The following is a 21,593-nucleotide window of genomic DNA, read 5'->3' as shown; positions in this document are numbered from 1 at the left end:
GCTTGGAGCAACGTGATGGAGCGATGATAACTTTTCTTTTCCCAAAATGGGAATCAGATTTTTAAAAAGAAGGGAGCCCTTTACCTTTAGGGGGTAAAATAATCCAGTCACGTAGGCCAACAGCGAACCAGCAATTGAAATAAAAGTTTAAAGACAAGTTTCTTTTTCTAAAAAAAAATATCTGCCAATGGTTTCCTGTTAAAAATGGCAAGATAATCAGATTCTTGAAAAAGAAAAGGAAAAATTTTAGTATTTGTAGGTGGCGGAAAGGCGTGTCTTGAGGTAATCCAGCGCTCCGACTGGTGGATGATCGTTGCAACCGTTCAACTGCGAAACCATCACATCGTTATCCGGATGAACAAAGAAAGCGATGGATTGGCGTGTTGATTTCCTGCGGATCTCTTCTTCCGGAACTAGCACACGATGAACCTTCGAAACACAAGTAAATTCGATAAAAAATTCAAAAAAAAACGCTTCATTTTAATTCAATATTACGGTTGCTGTGTAACGGCCAGCAGTCCAGAATTGCATCAAATCTCCGAGATTAACAAGGATCGATCCTGGAATAGGAACAGCGGATATCCATTCAGTTCCAGAAAGCACCTGTTAAAGGATGCCCAATATAAACAACAAACGAACGCAAAATTAGCCAAATTGAATTTGTACTTGCAGCCCACCAACATCGTCTTGCAAAAGAAGTGTGATGGTTCCGTAATCCGAATGAGCTCCGCATCTGACTACGCCTGGCTGGATGTGTGTCTCTGCCAAGGAAGGATAGTACAAAGTCCGAAAAGTCGTAGCATTTTTCGTCTGATCTTGGAACATGAAACGATGACGATCCACAAAGAAATTGTCTTCCAGGCCTGCGCAATCATTCTTTCACTTGAATCATTGATCGTCTAATAACTATCGTTCTATTCACATATTACCTAGGGCGAGAGCCATGCAGGTGAGCAAACGTTTGGTCAATTCAGTGAGTTCCAAAGCCAGTGAAACGACAGCTGACCGGAATTCCGGATTCAATTCCTCCGAAGGGAAAATGCTGTTTGAACTTGTGACGTTGTAAGCTTCTTTGATTTCTTGCAAATTGTTAGTTCCCAATCTAGGAAGGAAATGTAAAAGGATTTCACAGGTCAATTTCAACGGTTTCTTTTCAAAAGGAAACAAGTACTTGCATTTCTTGATTGATTCCTACGTATCCGTCATTGTCTTTCGAGGAGTCACGTCGTGTTTGGTTCTTAACGTCGTCGGGAAGTTGGAAAAAATGTTTGGAGGCTTTCAGAACGCTGTCAATCTGTTTCCAGATCAAAGAAAATTGAACTCATTTTTAGAGGGAGAGGTGGATCAAACAGTTTTACCGTTGCCTGTTGGATTCCGTGATTCGTCAAGTAGACGAAGCCGACGGTGGAGAATGCCTCGTCCAGCTGTTTCACGACACGATCGGTTTTGTTATCGTCTGCAATTCGGTTTAATGGATCTATACAGTCATTCCCCATGTCGATTACGTGAAACTGAATTGACTACGTACCCAAATCGACAATCGGAATGGCTGCCATGTTCGTTTGAAATGAGACTCTGACGTGTTTACAAGTTCAGAGGAAGAACAGCCACACAAATGAATCTGCTCAACGGAGTGTCTAATCAAGGGCCACAGTAATGAAAACAGGCATGCAAACCCTAACCTGCCACTACTGAGCAACTGGCAGCTGACCTTTGATGCAGACAGCCTAGTAACAATAGTGAGACGTCAATGCCGATGGCAACAGACATTTTATCAACTTGTCAACATTAGTTTAAGAAATTGTTTTTCGATACACTCGCGCCCTCTTGTGAACATTTTCCGTACGTATCTCTTTTGTAATAAAACACGGTGCCCATCCATCACCAAGTCAAATGCAACAGCAGAATAGCATTTGATCAATAGTTTATTGGAGCCACGTGCCGAAACATTTCGTAACTGTAAACGTATCATTTCGTTTTCTGCTAAACAGTTAACAAAACGTAATCTGAACGATCAAACACTTGCATACACGGAATGGTCTAGACATTTCTTTAATACGGATGTAATCTAGTAACTTGGTAAATCTTAGACTGTCGCGTTTAATCTTAAAGGAATGCAATCCGGCCGTAATTCACCCCGAGTTTTTGATTGGTTTTACCCGACAAGTCAAGGCAAGCAGTTACGCAATTTCCAACTGGGTTTTTCTTAAACGAAATTCTTTGCCTGATGAATGAGAAACGATGGCCAATCTAACCGTTCAAAAGGGACATAAAGATCAGTTCAATGTCAATGGAATTGCTTCACAGTGGCGTCACGTTGCACCAACTGATGTTTAGAACCTCTCTTGAATTTATGACGTATTATTGTTTTACGATCCGCAAATCATGAGACATCATAATGCCGACAGCTTTTAAATGTTGATACACATTTACAGCTATCGTCGTTGCCTCTGTTCTCGTAACTCCACCTCCCGATTTTCGTTTACTCCACCCTCTGTTCCGAGCAACTTTAAAAGCATTCAAGTTCTCTATAAAAATCGTCAAAAACCGACGAGATCCAGTGTAACCAGGGTACAGGAATTCTCCACAAACGAAGTCATCACATTTTTTTAAAAATTGGTTCCCAAATTAGAGATCCGCATTTCACCTTTCGATATCCGAATAACATTGCAATAAGCTGAGTATGCCTAAAAAAATTCAAATCGCATATTCGTTGCATACGCTGAACGCTATCTCGACGGTAAGCTATAATCACGTTACTCTATAAACTTAATTGACAGTCGTAACACAAAGTTTTGATTTCATGCAAATGACAGGTATTGGCTGTAGTAGTTATGGCCCTTTCTTTGTGGCTGCGCTACGAATGGGACTTTAAGCATTACGTGTACGAACTGGAAGCCCAACAAGTGTTATGGACCGGCCCATACATTCTTATCGCTGCGTCCAGTCTGACAATGGCTACGTCCATCTTGGGCAGCTGGGCAACAGTAATTGAAGATTGTCAACTAATTTCACTAGTACGTTTTTTAAATCCTTCATTTTCTAATCGCATTTTTCACTTCAAAATCCATTGCTTTAAAAAAAAAAAAAAGCAATGGGTTTTGCAGTTGCGCAATTTTTGCTCGTTTTCTTAATGGCGGAAATCTTAAAAGATTTAATTGCAATTAAACATATGAAAAGTTTTCCCCTCCAAATCCTGTTTGGTAATCTCAGACGATTCTTAAAGCCAATTTCAAAGTCTGAAACCCCGAGGATAAAAACTAATTCCTTTAAGTTATAGTTTATCAGACGAGATCAATTCGTTTTCAAGCTGTCAGTGGCGGACCCGGTGCCCCAAAACTTTGAATTACAGTCTGCCAAAAGCTTAAACATACCAATCTATACCTGTGTATAAAATATTTGAACCCGATAACAAACCCATATGGGAACAACAAAGTCAACTTGTTCTAATAGTCACCGTTAATAAATGTCGTTTGATTTCTGTTTTTGTGATCCCATCTGCAATCTCTGGGCAGTTCGCCTTGGCTAGCGCAATGTCAATCGTTCTGGGAATGGCTGGACTTGCCTACACCCTCAATCACGGCATCTTTCATTCGGACTTGACTCCTTGGCTGGAAGAACGCTTCTGGGTCCTCTTTCACGAGATGGATTACAACGAAAGATCAGCTCGCATTCTACGAATTATTCAGGAAGATGTAATATTTATACACCCTCCACCTAATATCACATTTTAAAAAAAATCAATTTTAAAATCAAATTGTTTTTTGTTTTTAAATTAGATGGAATGTTGTGGACCTTCAGATTGGAAAGATTACCAAACATTCAATAAAGTTCTTCCGGACGAGTGTCGTAGTCCGGTCACGGGCAACATAGCCGGAGGTAGTTGTGCGGAAGAATTCGCTCTGTGGATGGAGCCCAGAACCGGATGGTTATCTGGTATTGCCTTACTGCTGGTCGTCATTCAGGTTGTACCTTGATTTTTTTTATATAATAAAACAATCAATTCATTGAAATTAATTCAAATTGTTGTTACCATTTTTGCGCAGATGGGGAGCATATTTATTAGCTTGTGGCTACGCAAATTGATTTTATTAGAGAGATCAAAAGATAACAGACCGTATCGTTTGGTCGTCGAAAGCGCCAAGGTCTGAATAGTACGAAATAAAATTGTTTTTATTTTAGACTTTGACTTTGCGCGATCTAATACACAGCACGTCCAATATCCATTTTCTACCCAGACTTGTGACTCAAAGAGCAATAATTCACTGAAGTACGTACGTGTTGCGGCCCTCTTTGCTCCGGTTGGCTTTATTTAAAAAAAAAAAAAAACTAATCCGTGTGGATTAACAATGTTAATCCTTACATCCAACAAATAAAAAAATGGACCTTTGTCTATGTTTGAATGACGCCAGAACAAGCAACATAACGAAAGCAGGATACATCCTGTTTACAAAACAAAACGTGTACTATCTAATCTGGCCTTTTTTTCTTTTAGGGGGCGGTGAATGACGTGTGAATTATATTCAATCCCCAAAACAAACGGCCGAAAAATATCCGGTATCGTGCTCCTACCTGCCATCCTTGATTGAGATAAGTCGAAGATTTCGTTCAACTGAACCCGTGGGATTATTCTTTGTCTACCAAAAAAAGAGAAAGAATTTTGTTTGTTCATTTTCATTCCCTTTTGCTCTGATTATTACAAAGCTGCTGTACAGTCTCAACTCTGGGAACCTACTCCCATTCGAGACATTAAAAAGAAAACAACAAAAACTACAAACAATTGCCTATAAAACAGGACACACTGGACACACGTTAGATAATATATTCAAATGCGCACGTCACTGGAACGCAACGATGGACAAATGTTCCGTGTTTTATTATTTTTCCATCTGCACATTCAAGGGCCAAACAGATGGGCAGCAACAGCAACCCATTATCCTCAGTCACACCAAAGGGGAGGAGACTGAAGGACATCTCTCCACATCTGAGATACTCTCATTTCACGAGCGGAGAGGCGAGTAGCGCAACACGTCAGTCATGTTGGGATTCGCAATCAATAAGATTTCACCAGTTAAAACGGTTATTCTAATTCTCTTGATTGCCGTGGGATCGTTAGTGCTGCCAAACATTTTGCTTCACTCTGCCCTGTCCAGCAAACCCCATCAATCGACTACCGTTCAATTGCGTCCTCAGCAAAATCCAATTAAATCCATTCTGTTATGGAACGGTTCCGGTCGCAAGGAAGTAAGGGCTTTCGGTTTGGGCCAGCAGGCTTTCATCAACCCAAATTGCACGTACACGCAATGCAACATGGCAGATAATCGATCAGAACATCAATCGAACACTACGACGCTGATGCTGTCGTTGTGTTCAACGATGAATCCGCGTCAGAAGATCAACTGAGAATGCCGACATCTACGGTGGATGCGGCAACTTGTCGTGCGCTCTTGACGTCCTGCATCATTCCGATCCGCAGTGTTACGATATGCTCGAATCCAATTACAAATTCTACTTCTCTTTCGAAAATTCACTTTGCCCGGATTACGTGACTGAGAAATTCTTCAAAATCATGGCTCACGACATCCTTCCCGTCGTGTACGGCGGGGCGGATTACACCGAACACGCACCGCCTCACTCGTTCATTGACGCCGGCAAATGGAAACCGAGAGAATTGGCAGCTTACCTGAAATTGTTGGATGCCAATGACGCGCTGTACGACGAATATTTCTGGTGGAAAGATCATTACCGCGTAGAATTCAGCGTCAACGATATGTCGCGTCACGGGTTCTGCGATTTATGTCAAAAGTTGCACGAACCTGCCATTTCGAAATCTTACAAGGAATTAGCGTCTGAGTGGGGTGATGGTAATCAATGCAAACCGTTCCATCCGTCTACGATTTCATAAACGTTTCCGTATGGATTAAATGGCGCGAATTTTTACTTTCTATTCAAATGTCGAAATAACAATGGCAAATTTTAATAAATGAATACAATTTTCCGAACGATATTGGCTTACTTTTATTTAGATGGTTGTCTGGGCGTGGTCGACTGATCTTATCGGTTTTCCCGAAAACATTCAAAACTGTCAGTGATCAAGTTGACGGGGGCGAAGTTGTTCACCGTAACTGTCGTGAAAATTAGAAAACAACAACAAGAAAAAAAGGTGTTTATACCTCAGCCTAGACTGATACATTCACTTATGCAAATTGTTTACCTCAAAAAGCGAATATCCTGATTGTTATTGAGCTGCTTTTCACTTGCCCAGCAATGCGGCAATTCCATCGGAGGCTGATGTTCAGCGCCGAAGAGAAAGTGTAATTTCCAGGAGCTCCTGCATGACAATCAGATGAATAAAAGATGTGGTCTTGACGTATTGGACGGATGACAGAGCATCAGAAAAGCCATCAATCAACAATTGCTTACGTCTTCCAGCGAAAAACCTTATTGGCAATTTCAATAACAAGCAACCCGATGACGTGGAATGCAAATTCAGCGATGATTTGAATTGTGACGTGAAAGAGGGACTCGCTTTTCTCGTTTGTATTCCCAAAATGATATTAAACAAGTTATACCCCAACTATTCTCTTATTTGGGGTTGTGCGCGCTGGCATTAGCGGCACGCTGAAGGCTTTGCTTTGCGAAACTGGAAAGGTGAGTCAATGGGTGGGCCTTGTCATGAACGATCAAATGGAAATGTAACATCGATCAAAAGAGAAAATCAGAGCTACTCGTGTAATGATGCCAACTCAGTCGAACGTAATAGTTAAGCTTCCCTCCACCCCCTTTTTTATGTTTTTTTATTCTGGAAAAATTTCGAGACTTTTAAGGGCATTGCTAACAACTTGAGAAAGGTAATGATAGAAACATGCGTCAAATGTGTCACCCCATTTATTTTTTGGGTTTCATTCTCCATCACTTCCGTGTCTGGAACAAAATTCATAACAAAAGAGATACTGCAAATGCACCAGTGGAACTTGCAGCAGCTAATCCGGCAGGGACATTTTGACAAGCTGGACCACATGACGGACTGGAATTGATTGAAGCATTGATCGATTCCAGACTGACGCAGAAAACATGAATAATCGATATTATACCAACTATATAAAGACTCTCAACAAGTTTATGACAAATTGTTGTGTCCCGTACGATTCCCAACCTATTAGCCCAATTGCATTTTACTCGCTAATTAGACGTTATAAATGTTCTAGTTATGAATGCAGACTAGATCATTTTGATTATGGCGATTGCCCATCTGATGAGTTATCAGAGAACCGTCACCGTAACAAGAACGGTAACATCTACCAGGTTGAGCACAAGGACATGGACCACTACGATGACGTATGGACTTCAACGGTGACGACGGTGCCCGAATAGACTAGCGCTTGCAATAAGTTCGACTGAAATGAGGGCTGTTCCCATCTCGGCCTCGTGTTGTTCAAAGGTTATCTTGCTGATTAATGGAAACAATCATTTTGATTTTTCTAAAGAAATGTTCTCATTTGAACAGAGTCGAGCCGACAGTTGCCTCCGACTTTCTAGCCCAGCAAGATATGCAAATGAATAAGGGCGACTATTACATGGAAAAGATGTTGTCCGATTACGTTCCCTTGTCTCAATCCACTCCGGAGATTCAATCCAGCCAATAGCTGTTACGGGAAATCATTGGCCTCGTCTATGTACGAGAGATAAAGAGAGTAGGTTCATTTTGGTCTTACGTTTTATTGATTTTATTGACGTTTCAATTGAAACGTGAAAACGTCGTTCAACTGCTGCCCCCCCATTTTTTCTTCGTTTAAAACAAATACAAAAAAGTGGTGAAATAATTTCTTTGAATTAACGCACAAGTGGTAGAATAAAGAACTCATTTTCTAATCGGCCTGATTTCAAAGTTAGGCAGCACGAAAAACGAACATTGCGCAATCTGAATAAATCATTGCAACGTTCAATGCATCAGATACTTAAATAAAACCTGACCTGTTTTAAAAATGAGTGCTGGGCCATCAATTTGCAAGGCCTCAATCGAACAAGATTCACCTGCATCACTAAACCGGAATTCAACTGCCACCTTTTGCCTCGCACAGGTGTGGACCAGTGCCAGTTGGCAACTGATGGAGAAAGTGCGGAAAAGGTGAGAAGATGGCCGACAAGGATGGGTAACCAAATTCTTTTGTTCTGTTTATTTAAATTTCCCGTTCCTTTGGGTGGGTTTCGTAATGAAAACAAAACAAAAAAAAACTAAAGAAACGGGTTGGGTTTCATTGCTATCGGCGCTTATCGAAAACCCTTGCTAATGTCATTCAATGATGAAAGCGTAAAAACAGCCAAAAATTAGCGCTGAACAAACACGGATATTTCGTCGGACACTAAAGCTGTCAATGCCTTAATTAGAAAGTGGCGTGCGTGTGAAAATTGCAAAAACTGCCGACTGTTTTGTTTGTCTGCTTCATTTAAGATAGAACCGTGTCACGGTCTTCGCTGCCCTGCACGAGTTTATTTTCGCCAATGTTTTCTCGGCAGCTTGTCAATTGACACACCATTTTGGGAACACAGTTTTTTTTTTTGCGTCTGTCTGCGTTGCGTAAATTTAGAAATACCTGGTATTCGATCGGCTTCAAAATAGTCTGCCGAGAAGTGACGGAAGATGCAGGTTCTCCTTGTTCAAAATTTTGTACGAATTTAAATGTGAAAATGGAACCGCCATGCCCAAGCCAAGACCACTCAATTAAACAATCACGTAAAGTCTAGTTGTTTTTTAAATGAATAAATAAATAGTAATCATTATTTAAAAGTTAAAAAAACAAGAGTAGTCAAACTTCTTGCCACCGATGTTTTCGGAGTCAGCTCCATAATTGGAGTTAAAAACAGAAACAAACTTACACAAGGAAAAGACTGGAACACACAATTCTTGTGCGTGTGTGTCCAATATCACGGCTGATTTAAAAAGTGGCTTCCAGCCATTAAAATTGGTCGTAAAGCTGCTCTTGTTATTTAAAAACAACTGGCATTCACCTACTTGTATTCAGTCAGCGCCCAATCTTTGCACCACTACCTTCTGTTTTTTTGTTTTTTCTTTTTATTTTTTCCAAGTTTTCTCCGAAACTTATCCACTATGTCCTTCTCTTCTATGAATCGGTGGATTAAAGTTATTCTCGTGTTCTCGATTATTACCGATTTGGCCATTTCGCCAAGCGGAGCCAATAGCATTGCACCGGTAACCAAACAGCCGTTTAACGAACGAAATTGCAAGAAACCCCAATCACGAATCGCTTACCTGGGTAAGTTTTGCACACTCTTATTTAAACACGAATGCATTAATTCGTTATTATTTGTTTTTAAATCAATCCCACAATAGAAGATGAATATGCTGATTACAATTCAGCGGCTGTTTACCTGCCTCACGCAGCTATTGTTCAGTGGTGCGATAATTCCATCGGATGTTGCAAAAAGGGCCATCGCTACGTGTCCACCAAGGAAGAGAAAGTGGCCTTTGACTTTCAGGAATTCCTGCATGGCAACAAGACGAAGAAAACAGTTTTATTGACTAATCATTTGCATTGCGAATGTCACAGTGTGTGGTAACACGAATAGCTTTCAATCCAATTGTTCGATCGAAGCCGCACGACACCGGATGCTTCTAGATGTCCATGAAAACATTTTTATGCCGATAATATTTTATGAATCGATTGGTTTGCATCGAAACGCACTTTTCGTTGCCACAAAAAAAAAAAGGTCATAAACAAGTTTTGAAACCAGCAGTAATTTTAAATTGTTTGGAATAGATGAAAAAGGCCACATTGGCTGAAAGTGGCAAAGCTCGCAAAACTGGAAGGTTTACTCGCTACGCACTGAATTTTCATCAATCGAAAAGAGAAACTTTCCACGTCTAAAATATAAAAAAATATACATGTTTAAATAATCATTACGTGAATTCCTGCTACCTTAAAGGCATCAAACGTCAGTTTCTCCATTCGCACAAAGATGGATGACAGTACAGACACTGGAGGAACAACTACGGGCGAATTTGTTTTCTATTCTCAATAAACAATTTGTTATTCAGCTTTTCTTCCTTAACAGCTTTTTTTGCCGATTCGTCGAATTTCTATTTTTAACGGACTTTGTCTGAACGCAATACACAAGGACATGGAACTTCCGAGAATTCAACGTTTCAATTTTTCGTTCAAGGGCTGCGCGTTCGTGTCGCTTTCCTTAAATACAACGAGTGATTGTTTAGCCACTTTTCAAGGTGATCCTCTTGCAACATCTCCCGTCTTTGGCTGAAACAGCCAACCTCTTACGTAACTCATGTGGTGGGTTAGTTCGATTGATTCTCGCATTGTCACGTAGGGCAGACAGCAGTTCCTGTACAAAAGTTCCATTAGTAACGAACGGTTACAAGTTTCTCGTTTTAGTGTGCAACCATACAGGTCAATAGTCGATATGCATATCTATAACCGACGGCTAATTGTGAAAAAACAAACCCGTTGTTAAAGCCCTAACGGTTGCGCCTATACATCATGTTACAGCATAAGATGTGTGTCTATTACGTATATAAGACAATTGCATCAGTTTTGCTTTATTACTTAATATGGTCACACACACAAAAAAAACCACGTCCTAGAGCAAAACAAGGTAGCCTAAATGATGTAATAAATCAAATTATATAGGTTACAAAATCAAATCTCTTAATTGAAATATTTTTTCAAGGTCTGTAAATCGCCAAATGGAAATTAGTAATTAATTACGCTACTCTTGTTCGGCCAATAAAACTATCGATGACGAACAAGGCCAAGTCTTTGCCAAACCTAAAAATCAAAAGAGGTCATCTATTAGACTTTAATTGACTCAAATAATGGGAGGAAATGTGACGTTAGCCAATTTGCAAGAGAGTGACCTTCATCGTTCTTCCAACTTCCAGTCGCAAAAAGGCTGCCACGCCCTTAATTGGCTCGATGACAAGCCGATTGCGTAGTGAGGAACCTGTTATTGCTTTTGAATGTCTAGTGCAAACAGTTCACATTTTATTAGCTTCCAGCCAGACACTTCAATTGAATACATCGACATTTTATGCAATTGTACTAATTTTTAAAACTAGATGTAGCTGGAAAACACTGCACGAAACCAGACAAAGAAAGAAATACTACTTGAAGAAGAGAAATTAAAAAATTTGCACATTCAATAAAAGCACAACATTTTAGGTGGGGCAATCTCAGTGACCTCGCACACCTACCCAAGAACTGTCGAGACAATGAAACATCAACTGATTTTTTTAAAAAACAATTGACTGTACAGGTGCAAGGGGATGGGTAAGGTAAAACAAGTGGACAAAGAAAAAAAAGGTGGAGTTCAAGAAAATCGAATAATCTGTTTCATTTAAGTCACCCTTCCCTTTGGAAATTGGTAGTGAATAAGAAAAAAATGTACACGTCTCGATAACACGTTTAGATTTGTCCCGTTTCAGCTATTTGGACGGGATTTTCAGGGGTGGGGCAGATCAAGAACTTCCCGGGCCATTTCTCCGAAAGGATATGGATAGGTGCGAATGGTGTTTTCATCGAATATGGGCGTCTTGTTGAAATTGGGATCCACTAAATTGTGATGGATTCAATTACTGTACATTGAAATAATAAAATACAAGCAGAATGATATCTACTCACTGTACGAGCGATGCCCCATGAGCAAATGGATGATGTCTAAACGACGCCAGTCCATTTGTGGATTCTTATAGACGCTGACTGATACACCCGTGTCTGCTCCGAAATTACCTTTGACACGGTGAATCAACTCTGGGTGACGATACAAAATTTCCACTGTGGGTCGCTCTCCACCGTTGTAATACCTATAGCCAATCAATTTCATTAACCCGATGCGTTGGGTGTAAAATAATTGCAATGAATTTACCACAAGTCCGAATGATACTCTTTATAAGTGTCTAGCCATAGAGGCAGAATGCGAGCGTTCTTGTTTGCAATGATGACTTGATTGCCAAGAAATTGATTTTCGTCCCAGTTGACGACGCATTCAAATTTGCGATACTTGTCTAATGATTGGATAACGAAGCAATCATTATCCAAATAGATGCCTCCGTACTTTTTCAAAATACGTAAACGCGATATGTCACTGCCGTGGAATAAACCCCATCCGTCACTCAGTTTTTGTCCAAAGATTTCCGTTGGCAATTCGAGGTACTTGACTTCGATTCGAGACCACAATTCTTGGTCTTTTTTCACCCATTCCCAATACTTTCCTTCGCATTTAGCGTCTTTGACATCCGTGTGGTAATAGAATTTGTCCGGTCGGTGATTGCGCATCGCGGCTTTGAGTACCACGTAATCGACAAAGCCCAGCTCAAAATTTCGGAATCGGATAAAATGGATGATATTGGGCACGATGAAATCATTGACACCGGTTGCATTGTCGAAACTATCGAAAAATGCATAAGTGTTGATAAACTCTGCTTCATTCACGTATCTCAAAGCAGACCTAGATTTAAAAAAAACAGAGCATCAAAAACCGACAAGAATTTGAAACATCGAAGAACGTGTTACATTTTAAACGGCTGAACATCGACGTCAGAGAATATGACGAAGCTAAGAATCACGCCAATAATCAACGTTAGAAAGAGGATTCGAAGAGGAAAACGGCACATTCTTTTCGTTTTGTTTTACCCTAAGACTTAAAGACATTGGCCGTAAACTACAGTCTCCCGTGTTCACAGGTGCCTTTTGCCGACACAAGTGTCTGTATCTTCGTTGCCCTCCAAATCTGGTGATAAAAATTGCTTGCTCATTGCTTCATTTGATAAGGTTGTCGTGGCAACACACATTGAGGATTTTTTTTCTGGTTTTTTCAAAAAATACTTTACAGTTTGGAATCCACACGTAGTCGACAAATGTCAGCTCACATTTCTTGAACTAAATTGAATTGATGTCGATGACATCAACCTCATTCGAAAGACCAAGTTTTTTAAAATCGAATTGGACAGTTTTGGAATGGCACCGATCCTATATTTTCAAGCTGACGGAATCTTTAGGGTACCAAATGCCGGAAGTGCATCGGTGGGCCACCTAGCGTAAGACAACTTACACGTACGTGAAAATCGAACCCAATTGCACGAATTTTAACAATTCCCTCGAAGCCATCCGGACGGAATGCTGAACGGCTAAATAAAAAGATTGGTGAAAACGTGAAGAAGAACGTGCATAAGATTGGAGGAGATTCTGTATTCATTACACAGGTGCGAAGATTAGTCAAAATCCAATAGCTCTTTGGCGTTTAGATATTCTTAGATAACAAGGTTTTAACAAACCGAGTAGGTGAATCAAGGGTGGGGAATATCAAGAACTTCGCGAGCCATTTCTCCAAACGGATAGGGGTACGTGCGAATGGTGTTTTCATCCAAAACGGGCGTTATGTTGAAATTGGGATCCACTAAATTTTTCATAGACTCAGTTACTGTACATTGAAACCATTGAATAAAGACAAAGAATGATATAATCACTGTAAGAGCGGTGGCCAGCAAGCAAATGAATGATGTCTAAACGACGCCAGTCCATTTGTGGATCCGCATAGACATTGGACGAAACACCAGTGTCTGCTCCGAAATTGCCTTTCACGCGGTGAATCAATTCTGGATGGCGGTACAAAATTTCCACTGTGGGTCGCTCTCCACCGTTGTAGTACCTTTGCAATCGAATCAATTTAATTAACCCGATGCGTTAGATTAGAGTCTTACCATTCGTCTATACGATACACTTTGTAAGTGTTTAACCAATGAGGCAGGATTCGGGCGTTCTTATTGGCGATGATGACTTGATTGCCAAGAAATTGATCTTCGTCCCAGTTGACGACGCATTCGAATTTGCGATACTTGTCCAGCGATTGGATAACGAAGCAATCATTATCCAAATAGATGCCTCCGTACTTTTTCAAAATGCGTAAACGTGATATGTCACTGCCGTGGTATATACCAAAATCATCGCTCAGTTTTTGTCCAAAGATTTCCGTTGGCATTTCGAGGTACTTGACTTCGATTCGAGACCACAATTCTTGATCCTTTTTCACCCATTCCCAATACTTTCCTTGGCATTTGGCGTCTTTGACATCCGTGTGATAATAGAATTTATCGGGTCGGTGATTGCGCATCGCGGCCTTGAGTACCACGTAATCGATAAAGCCCAGCTCAAAATTTTGGAATCGGATAAAATGGATGATATTGGGCACGATGAAATCTTTGACACCGGTTGCATTGTTGAAATTATCGAATAGTGTGTGAGAATCCATAAACCCAGTTTCATTCACAAGGTACCTAACAAAAGAAGAGACCATCAGCACAACGTGGGAAATCAAACATTTTAAACGATTGTTAACATGTTACGGTTTGTATGGCTGAATGTCGATGACCCAGTAGATGAAGAACCCAACGATCGCACCAACAATCAGGGCTGAAAAGGACAATCGGCGAGGAAAGCGACACAGCATTTTGCTGCGCTAGACTTTATCCAGAAAAATAAAACACGCTAGCAGCTGAGTACGGTCCCAGGTGTTTACAGGTGCAATCGTCACTGCCAGCACAAGTGCGTACTATTCGATGGTCTCCAATTGTGTCCCATGTGTGAGATGTGCCGTCCGATTGCGTTGCAACTCGCAAGTTGAAAGTCTGTTTTAAAAATTACAACTCTGACAGCTGGACACCAGCAGAGAGGGGCTCCACGTTTCTAAACAAATCGTGCTGGTATTCAGGGAGGAGCTATATATATGGGGACGCACCGGAACAACAATCGTACACACAATGAAATTCAATTGTAACATGCCTCAAACACGAATAGTATACCTGGGTAAGTTCGACATCTTTTCGAATTGCATCCTTAAAATTTCGAGTTCCGTGAAATAGAAAAAAAAATTTAAAATCCCAGCATTGAGAAAGAAGTGTGTAATGATGTTTTCTACAAGTCATGCACAATGTTAAACACTTACTGTACATGTCGAAGAAACAATCGGATGTTAGATGTCACAATGGCAGCACAGCAGTTTCAGAGACCTCTATCGCGTGTCTATAGAAAAGCAACTGAATTCAAGGAAGAATTTATTGTACAGGTGCAAGGGGATAGGTAACGTAAGACACGTGGAAACAAAAGGTGGGGGCAAGAAAAACAATGTCTTGTGATCTTTATGTTTTCATGACGGAAATTGTAAGGCTATCAAGTAGCGCAGTGTAACGAGTGTGTATACAAGAATAGCGAAGCAATTTGCGCATTTGAAGGATTAAAAAAGACTCTGTATTTCCGAATGGAAAAATGTGTCGACATCGAATTTAGAATCTTTGTTTACACATCAGGAAATGATTTTCGGGGGCTGAGGCATATCGAGAAGTTCGCGAACCATTTCTCCGATCGGATACGGATAAGTGCGAATGTTGTTTTCATCGAAAACGGGCGTTGCGTTGTAATTGGGATCCCCTGAATTTTGCGTAGACCCATCAGATTAGATTGATGACCTACTGAATCGACAGCAGAATGATACTCACAGAAAATGCGTTGCCCTATGAGCAAATGAATGATATCTAAATGGCGCCATTCGAAATCTTTATTCAAATAGAGATTAGGCGATATGCCATCGTCGGCTCCGAAATCTCCCTTCACTCGGTGAATGAATTCTGGACGGCGATGCAAAATCTCGACTGTGGGTCGCTCTCCGCCGTTGTAATACCTTTGCGATCAATTTCATTAGCCCGATGCGTTAGACAAGACTTATTCTTTTAAAGATTTACCACAAGTCCGAATGATACTCCTTATAAGTGTCTAGCCATAGAGGCAGAATGCGAGCGTTCTTATTGGCAATGATGACTTGATTGCCAAGACTTTGATTTTCGTCCCAGTTGATGGAACATTCGAATTTACGGTACTTGTCCAGTGATTTGAGGACGAAACAGTCATTATCCAAATAGATGCCTCCGTACTTTTTGATCATACGTAACCGTGAGATGTCACTGCCGTGCCATAACCTCCAACCGTCGCTCAGTTGCTGTCCGAAGATTTCCGTTGGCACTTCCAGGTACTTGACTTCGATTCGAGACCACAATTCTCGATCCTTTTTCACCCATTCCCAATACTTTCCTTCGCATTTAGCGTCTTTGACATCCGTGTGGAAATAGAATTTATCGGGTCTGTGATTGCGCATCGCGGCCATGATTACCACATAGTCCATGAATTTGAGCTCGAAACTCTTGAAGCGGATAAAGTGAATGATGTTGGGCACGATGAAGCGATCGACGCCAGTCTCGTTGTTGAAGCCATCGGAAAAGGTGTAAGTGTCCATGAACTCTGCTTCGCTAACAAAATACCTGAATCACAATTTCTAAAAATGGGTTAATGAAACATTTGAAAACATTGAAAACGTGTTACAGATGAAACGGCTGAATATCGATGACCCAGTAGAAGAAGAACCCAACGATGACACCAGCAATCAGGGCTGAATAGGACAATCGGCGAGGAAAACGAAACATTTTTTATTTATCTCTTAAAACCAGAACCAATTGACTCAACAGTAACGTCTTTGATGTGCACAGTCGCAATCGTCACTGCCGACACAGTTGCGCATGTTCAAATGTCCTCCAGACTTGGTGCTCAAGTCCCAAATTTCAACGAGACAGTGCTCTGTACTTTGCCTCGCTGTCAGATGTTCCCGTTCGATTGCGTTGTGACACGCACGTTGAAAGTGTGTCTTTATTGTTCAGAAAACTGTGACAGCTGGGGTACCAACTCCCCCCCCCCCTTTCCGTGTTTAGAACCTATCGTGATATTCAGGGAGGAGCTTATACACGTCAACGTGTACCAATCCATTTGCTATGCAGCTGGAGTTCAGCCTCGATGTCATTCTTCTCACTCGTTTCAGTAGTGGCCCGTTTCCGTTGCTTTTCTATACTCTTAAATGCTACTTACTTTAGCTGATAATTCTACTTCGACTACAACAAGGCATAACATGTTACGTGTCACAATCGCATATTATTAAAGCGGCCTCCAACTTTAGATAGAAACCATTCCAAATGCGATAGTTTTGTCCGCTTGTTATAGATGTGCCAGTCGATTTGGTTGCACTGCAACGCACACGTTTAAAGTCAGTCCTTTATTTAAACATTTTTACAGTTAGTCGCCAAGTCCTTCCCTTCAAATGGCATGGCCTTACATGACATCGAGGGAGGAGCTTATCAATGCCACGGTGTAGCGATGCATTTTCCCGCACGCCGCTGTGTTTAATTAGTGGATAGGGATCGTCCCCGATTACACGTGTCGCGCCAGTACCTTCCGGTAGTAAGGTGGGTCTCAGGTAATCGGGGCCGATCCCTATTAGTGGACGATGGCGAATCAATCGCTTCTTAAGAATCACAACCATTTAACGACAAATCAAACATTCGGCAGTGATGTTATGATTTTATTGGTTCAGCTGGTTTCGCAGTCTGAACCGTGGCCACCGAATACAGATACGTGGCGAATAAAATGGCTACAGTTCCAACGATGAATGTGGCCGTTAAATTGTCATCGCCCAGTAGGTAATAGGAAAAAATGCACGACATCACGATTGAAATCGAAGTGGCGAACGTTTTCAAGATGTTGTCGGCATACTTCATCGTTCCAGCCACAATTATACCACCCACAGCCTTTGCAATGAATGAAATTAGTACATTTGGTTCAAAGTTGATTGAAACACACGCGCTTAATTACCTGCATGGCTGCAACCAACCAAACGAGCGGACTATAACCGTAAAAATAGCCTTGTGTACTGACCAGTCGTCCGTCCTTCAATAGCACACCTAAAAATGCGAAGAAAAGGCAAAACAAACCTAAAAAAAAAGGAAAGGTTTAATTCTGCGGTGTCTTGTAATCGAACTTTAGTTGAAATGATACTCACTTAGCTGAATACTTCTGATCAGTAGTAAAGGTTGTTGTCCGTTTTTGATCAACTTCTCATTGTAAACACCGGCGAAACCGCTGGTCAACGTTGCGCACAAAATAGAGACGAGACCCAAAACGTAAGCCGGACCTTCTTTTCCAGTTCGGAAACTAAAAATCCCACTGTCTTTACTGAAATGGACCTGCATCATTATGAATTTAAATGATTAGTATAAACGTAGAAATCAAGTCTAATAGCTACGTACACATGATAATTAAAAACTTGCCTGAGTTAGAATCACGCCAAGCATCAACAAAACGAGAGACAGCCATCTCTTTACTGTTATGATTTTGTTGAGCAACATCCTAGCGAATATGGCGGTCGTCAATATTCTTAGTTGGTAGGTGACCTAAAATTGAATAACAATCAAAATAGGAACAACGTAGTGTTAACATTCAAGGCTTACTTGATAAGTGGTGGCGTCGACGCACGATAAGGCGTAAACAATCAGATTGTCCTGGACGACGTACAGGAAACTCGGGACAGCCAATGGGAGGGTATCGTACGGCCGGCAAACTATTTCATCGTACAGCAGCGTCATGGCTTTGCGAAGGGAACAGCTCGATTCGACGATCACAATCAAAGCCAGGAGGATCACGACTTTAATTGTTTCCATTGTTAGCACTAATGTGGATACGACGTATTTCTGATTGGTTGCTGAAGCGTTGATCATCGACGCTCGCATGCAGAGAACTGTTGCCGTATTCTAGGAGAGACATCAAAATAATTATTAACATTCAAAACACTGGAATATAAAACAGCAGGGCGGTATACCTGGACGGTTAACAATAGTAACAAGCCATAACGGATAACGGAAGGAGTTAGCAGTTTGGTTAATTTCCCTGACAGCAACGTTTTCATGATGAATTCTAGAAGACCTGCAATGTTACGCGAAAGTTCACCAGTTCTACGGACAACGCGTCCAAATCGTAGCGGAAGGTCACTAGAATGAATTGCTGCTGTTTTCGACGATAGACCTCGACACCGTAAACTGTTGATTGGCTGACATATACAGCGGTGAAATCTCCCCCGTAAAACTCGACGACAAGTTTGGGCTTCGGAACCCACCTGTTCTAAAACGCGTGGGTTGCACTGCCCTTCCGACTTGATATTCAAGTCTGTTTCAAACGCCGCTCCCAGTTGGAGCAGACTAACAGGTAATCACACCTGTTTTATTTTTGGTTTTATTTTTTTTTTCACTTTAAAACAGAACTATACTAGGAATAAAGCCTATCCATAAGCCCGACACGAAAGGTACGCATGAATTCATTGCAATGCCATAAGTAACAAGAATTAGGAACACATGTGCGGAACGTTGTAGTGAAAACTGGAGCTGAATGGTCCCGATACTTGTGGCCGTTGCCACACACAAAACACAGAGGTTAGTCTGGCTACATAGCCATTTAGATACTAAAAAGCGATAGCGGTAATCTACTGATAAAGAACAAAAACGAAATCTTAGACATCCTACGCACGTCATTACAGTTGAATAAAAATAATGCGGCACTAAAGCCAAATAAGACTGGAAAACCTACCTTTTCCTTCCTTGTTAAATTTCAATACTTGTACGTCTCAGATAAGCGGAGTTTCAAATACGCCAAAGATTCGACGGGTGGATGTTTCTGCGACCCGTCCAGCGCAGAGATCATAACGCCATTATCGGGCTGAACGAAAAATGCGATTGACTGACGAGGTGAACGTCGACGTATCTCGATTTCAGGCACTCGTACTCGATGAACCTGTTGATTGAAAAAAAAGAAAAATCCATTCAAACTATCGTGTTTTATATAGGGCAGTGAAGGACGGTGCTCATACAGTAGCATGATATCGATCGGAAGTCCAAAATTGCATCAAATCTCCTAGATTTACCAACACAGCTCCAGGAATGGGATCGGCTGCTATCCATTCTGATCCCGACAGCACCTGAACGAAAGACGTAACAAGAACACGAAAGGTATAAACAACAACAACAACAAAAATACGTACTTCTAACCCTCCCATATCATCTTGGAGCAATAAAGTGACAGTGCCGTAATCAGAGTGCTCTCCACATCTGACGACACCCGGTTGAATGTCGTCTCCACTTAGTGAGGGATAATAAAGTGAACGCAAAATCGTCCCATTTTTGTCTACGCCATGGAATATGTGCTGATGTCGACTGCTCAGATAATCTTCGTCCAATCCTAACGATCCACATATTATATACTGCAGTTGTGTAAGTAAATATTGTGCGTTATCTGTAAATCCAACCTAGAGCAAGTGCCATGCATTTCAACAAGTCGACGGTCAACTGGCAAAGTGACTGGGCCAACTCGCAAATAGCTGGGCGGAATTGAGGAACGCTGTCGTCGGGATAGAATCCAGTCGGAGATGTGACGTCATAAGCTTCGCGGACTTCGTGCACGCTGCTGTCTTCCAAGCTAAATCGAAAACCGTTAAAAATAATCATTCACCAGACAAATGTGTTTAATTCATCATTACATCTCCTGATCTCTCCCCGTGTAGCCGTCGAAATGCTCATTATCTCGTGGATAACCTTTTTTGATATCTTCCGGCAGCTGAAAGAATGTTCTAGAAGCTTCAAACACATTGTCCACCTAAGAAAAAAAAAATTTAACATTCAATTGAAACCCACGAGTAAATTTACAAAATGAATTACAACCTTCTTTTGATCTATTCCGTGATTTTTCAAATAGACGAAACCAACGGTGGAGAATGCTTCGTCTAATTCTTTCGTGATGCGGCCTTGATGTAAGCCTATAAAAGAAAATTATTTTGGGATTTAACTAATTGCATGAAAACTCGGGTATATTCAATCGACTCGAACGTCATCGTAAATGTTGAACTTGAAAAAGAAAAAATACCCTTATGACGAAATAATGATGACGTAAGCTACTAGGTCCTTGCCTAGTTACCAGTTAAGCAATATGATTCTCATAACATTTCAAAACACGGAAAATTGTAAATTTACTCACCCATGTTGGACAGGTCAACGACGGGAATCTCCGGCATGATGGCTTGTTATCCAAGTTTAATTTCTAGCAGTATAACGGATTGACTGGGTGATGTTGATCAACGACTTACGTTGTCCACAATGAGCAACACTTCAAACATCGACACAATGGCTAGTAGGAGGATAAGGATCAACATCATCCCAAGGCATTTAGAGATTCTCTTTTGTTTTTTAAAGCAACAACTATTAACCTGCCATCTATCAAACAACAAAACAATCACTTGAATCCTAACATGTTCAGAATTATTTCAAAATATGATTTTGGGTCGCCAGCGAATCGTAAGATTGTTTTCAATAATCTGTTGCGTGATCAGGAAGTATGCATAATAATGGAAGACTGTATATACCGCCAACGCCAAACGTGACGTCTACACAACCTTTTCTTTGAAATTCTACGTAAAAGACGTTCTTATAAAAGACGTCACCGTTTCATTGTCATGCCCGGAAGTGCTTCGTTAAAGAGAATTATTTACGGCTGCTTTAGCTGCAACAATTTCATCACTGGAAAATTCACGATACATTGAATGGACTAGAAGAATATAACATTTTGTCTTTTCTTTACCTGGGGCTGGTTTGGGGAAATCCCTTTGCAATTAGTTACGGCCGAAACTATTGAAGGCCTCATGACATAAAA

The 21,593-nt window shown here is 41.0% G+C and overlaps 9 protein-coding genes across 17 annotated transcripts; 3 read left to right on the top strand and 6 right to left on the bottom strand.

The window, feature by feature from the left end:
• Positions 1–128: 128 nt before the first annotated feature.
• Positions 129–1,671, bottom strand: LOC116927156 (UPF0676 protein C1494.01). 2 transcript variants are annotated; one of them, XM_032934149.2, is made up of 7 exons: positions 1,529–1,671; positions 1,359–1,456; positions 1,176–1,294; positions 930–1,102; positions 667–863; positions 496–603; positions 129–429 (listed from the first exon to the last, which is right to left on the bottom strand). In XM_032934149.2, exons 1-7 carry the CDS (start codon positions 1,554–1,556, stop codon positions 247–249), a joined length of 906 nt encoding a protein of 301 aa, XP_032790040.2. In that variant the 5' UTR covers positions 1,557–1,671; the 3' UTR covers positions 129–246. The 2 variants fall into 2 exon arrangements, with proteins under 2 accessions (XP_032790040.2, XP_032790038.2); XM_032934147.2 differs by having other exon boundaries at positions 1,359–1,477; positions 1,529–1,669.
• A 52-nt stretch (positions 1,672–1,723) lies between these two features.
• On the top strand, positions 1,724–4,717 carry LOC116927173 (tetraspanin-2A). 6 transcript variants are annotated; one of them, XM_032934182.2, is made up of 7 exons: positions 1,724–2,740; positions 2,817–3,017; positions 3,516–3,695; positions 3,780–3,965; positions 4,047–4,145; positions 4,239–4,270; positions 4,496–4,717. In XM_032934182.2, exons 1-7 carry the CDS (start codon positions 2,684–2,686, stop codon positions 4,503–4,505), a joined length of 765 nt encoding a protein of 254 aa, XP_032790073.2. In that variant the 5' UTR covers positions 1,724–2,683; the 3' UTR covers positions 4,506–4,717. The 6 variants fall into 6 exon arrangements, with proteins under 6 accessions (XP_032790073.2, XP_032790072.2, XP_032790074.2 ...); XM_032934181.2 differs by having other exon boundaries at positions 4,212–4,270; XM_032934183.2 differs by lacking the exon at positions 4,239–4,270.
• Positions 4,718–4,861: 144 nt separating this feature from the next.
• Positions 4,862–5,905, top strand: LOC116927096 (alpha-(1,3)-fucosyltransferase C). The gene is given in 3 exon segments (XM_032934086.2): positions 4,862–5,332; positions 5,335–5,409; positions 5,412–5,905. Coding segments are annotated over 3 exon segments (864 nt in total). The 5' UTR covers positions 4,862–5,037.
• A 2,862-nt stretch (positions 5,906–8,767) lies between these two features.
• On the top strand, positions 8,768–10,151 carry LOC116927228. The gene is made up of 2 exons (XM_032934262.2): positions 8,768–9,275; positions 9,353–10,151. Exons 1-2 carry the CDS (start codon positions 9,110–9,112, stop codon positions 9,577–9,579), a joined length of 393 nt encoding a protein of 130 aa, XP_032790153.1. The 5' UTR covers positions 8,768–9,109; the 3' UTR covers positions 9,580–10,151.
• Positions 10,152–10,996: 845 nt separating this feature from the next.
• LOC116927098 lies at positions 10,997–12,748 on the bottom strand. The gene is made up of 4 exons (XM_045176998.1): positions 12,546–12,748; positions 11,899–12,480; positions 11,655–11,836; positions 10,997–11,585 (listed from the first exon to the last, which is right to left on the bottom strand). The coding sequence occupies exons 1-4, from the start codon at positions 12,644–12,646 to the stop codon at positions 11,476–11,478; spliced, it is 975 nt and encodes a 324-aa protein (XP_045032933.1). The 5' UTR covers positions 12,647–12,748; the 3' UTR covers positions 10,997–11,475.
• A 452-nt stretch (positions 12,749–13,200) lies between these two features.
• On the bottom strand, positions 13,201–14,746 carry LOC116927145. Of its 2 annotated transcripts, none has more exons than XM_032934133.2 (4): positions 14,375–14,746; positions 13,733–14,305; positions 13,499–13,680; positions 13,201–13,428 (listed from the first exon to the last, which is right to left on the bottom strand). In XM_032934133.2, exons 1-4 carry the CDS (start codon positions 14,476–14,478, stop codon positions 13,319–13,321), a joined length of 969 nt encoding a protein of 322 aa, XP_032790024.2. In that variant the 5' UTR covers positions 14,479–14,746; the 3' UTR covers positions 13,201–13,318. The 2 variants fall into 2 exon arrangements, with proteins under 2 accessions (XP_032790024.2, XP_032790025.2); XM_032934134.2 differs by having other exon boundaries at positions 14,368–14,486.
• Positions 14,747–15,252: 506 nt separating this feature from the next.
• Positions 15,253–16,721, bottom strand: LOC116927142. Its single transcript, XM_032934130.2, has 4 exons — positions 16,401–16,721; positions 15,767–16,339; positions 15,524–15,705; positions 15,253–15,455 (listed from the first exon to the last, which is right to left on the bottom strand). The coding sequence occupies exons 1-4, from the start codon at positions 16,499–16,501 to the stop codon at positions 15,331–15,333; spliced, it is 981 nt and encodes a 326-aa protein (XP_032790021.2). The 5' UTR covers positions 16,502–16,721; the 3' UTR covers positions 15,253–15,330.
• A 691-nt stretch (positions 16,722–17,412) lies between these two features.
• Positions 17,413–19,057, bottom strand: LOC116927100 (UDP-N-acetylglucosamine transporter). The gene is made up of 6 exons (XM_045176995.1): positions 18,721–19,057; positions 18,353–18,652; positions 18,173–18,295; positions 17,905–18,088; positions 17,718–17,836; positions 17,413–17,653 (listed from the first exon to the last, which is right to left on the bottom strand). Exons 1-6 carry the CDS (start codon positions 18,805–18,807, stop codon positions 17,420–17,422), a joined length of 1,047 nt encoding a protein of 348 aa, XP_045032930.1. The 5' UTR covers positions 18,808–19,057; the 3' UTR covers positions 17,413–17,419.
• Positions 19,058–19,196: 139 nt separating this feature from the next.
• On the bottom strand, positions 19,197–21,124 carry LOC116927159 (UPF0676 protein C1494.01). Of its 2 annotated transcripts, none has more exons than XM_045176997.1 (8): positions 20,922–21,124; positions 20,609–20,703; positions 20,428–20,543; positions 20,197–20,366; positions 19,933–20,129; positions 19,762–19,869; positions 19,482–19,685; positions 19,197–19,377 (listed from the first exon to the last, which is right to left on the bottom strand). In XM_045176997.1, exons 1-7 carry the CDS (start codon positions 20,956–20,958, stop codon positions 19,503–19,505), a joined length of 906 nt encoding a protein of 301 aa, XP_045032932.1. In that variant the 5' UTR covers positions 20,959–21,124; the 3' UTR covers positions 19,197–19,377; positions 19,482–19,502. The 2 variants fall into 2 exon arrangements, with proteins under 2 accessions (XP_045032932.1, XP_045032931.1); XM_045176996.1 differs by having other exon boundaries at positions 19,197–19,380; positions 20,922–21,122.
• Positions 21,125–21,593: the final 469 nt, after the last annotated feature.

This window comes from Daphnia magna, linkage group LG7 (assembly GCF_020631705.1).
Source record: "Daphnia magna isolate NIES linkage group LG7, ASM2063170v1.1, whole genome shotgun sequence".
NCBI classification, from domain to species: Eukaryota; Metazoa; Arthropoda; class Branchiopoda; order Diplostraca; family Daphniidae; genus Daphnia; species Daphnia magna.
The sequence above is the reverse complement of the archived record's forward strand: the minus strand, read 5'-3'. Positions and strand labels throughout refer to the sequence as shown.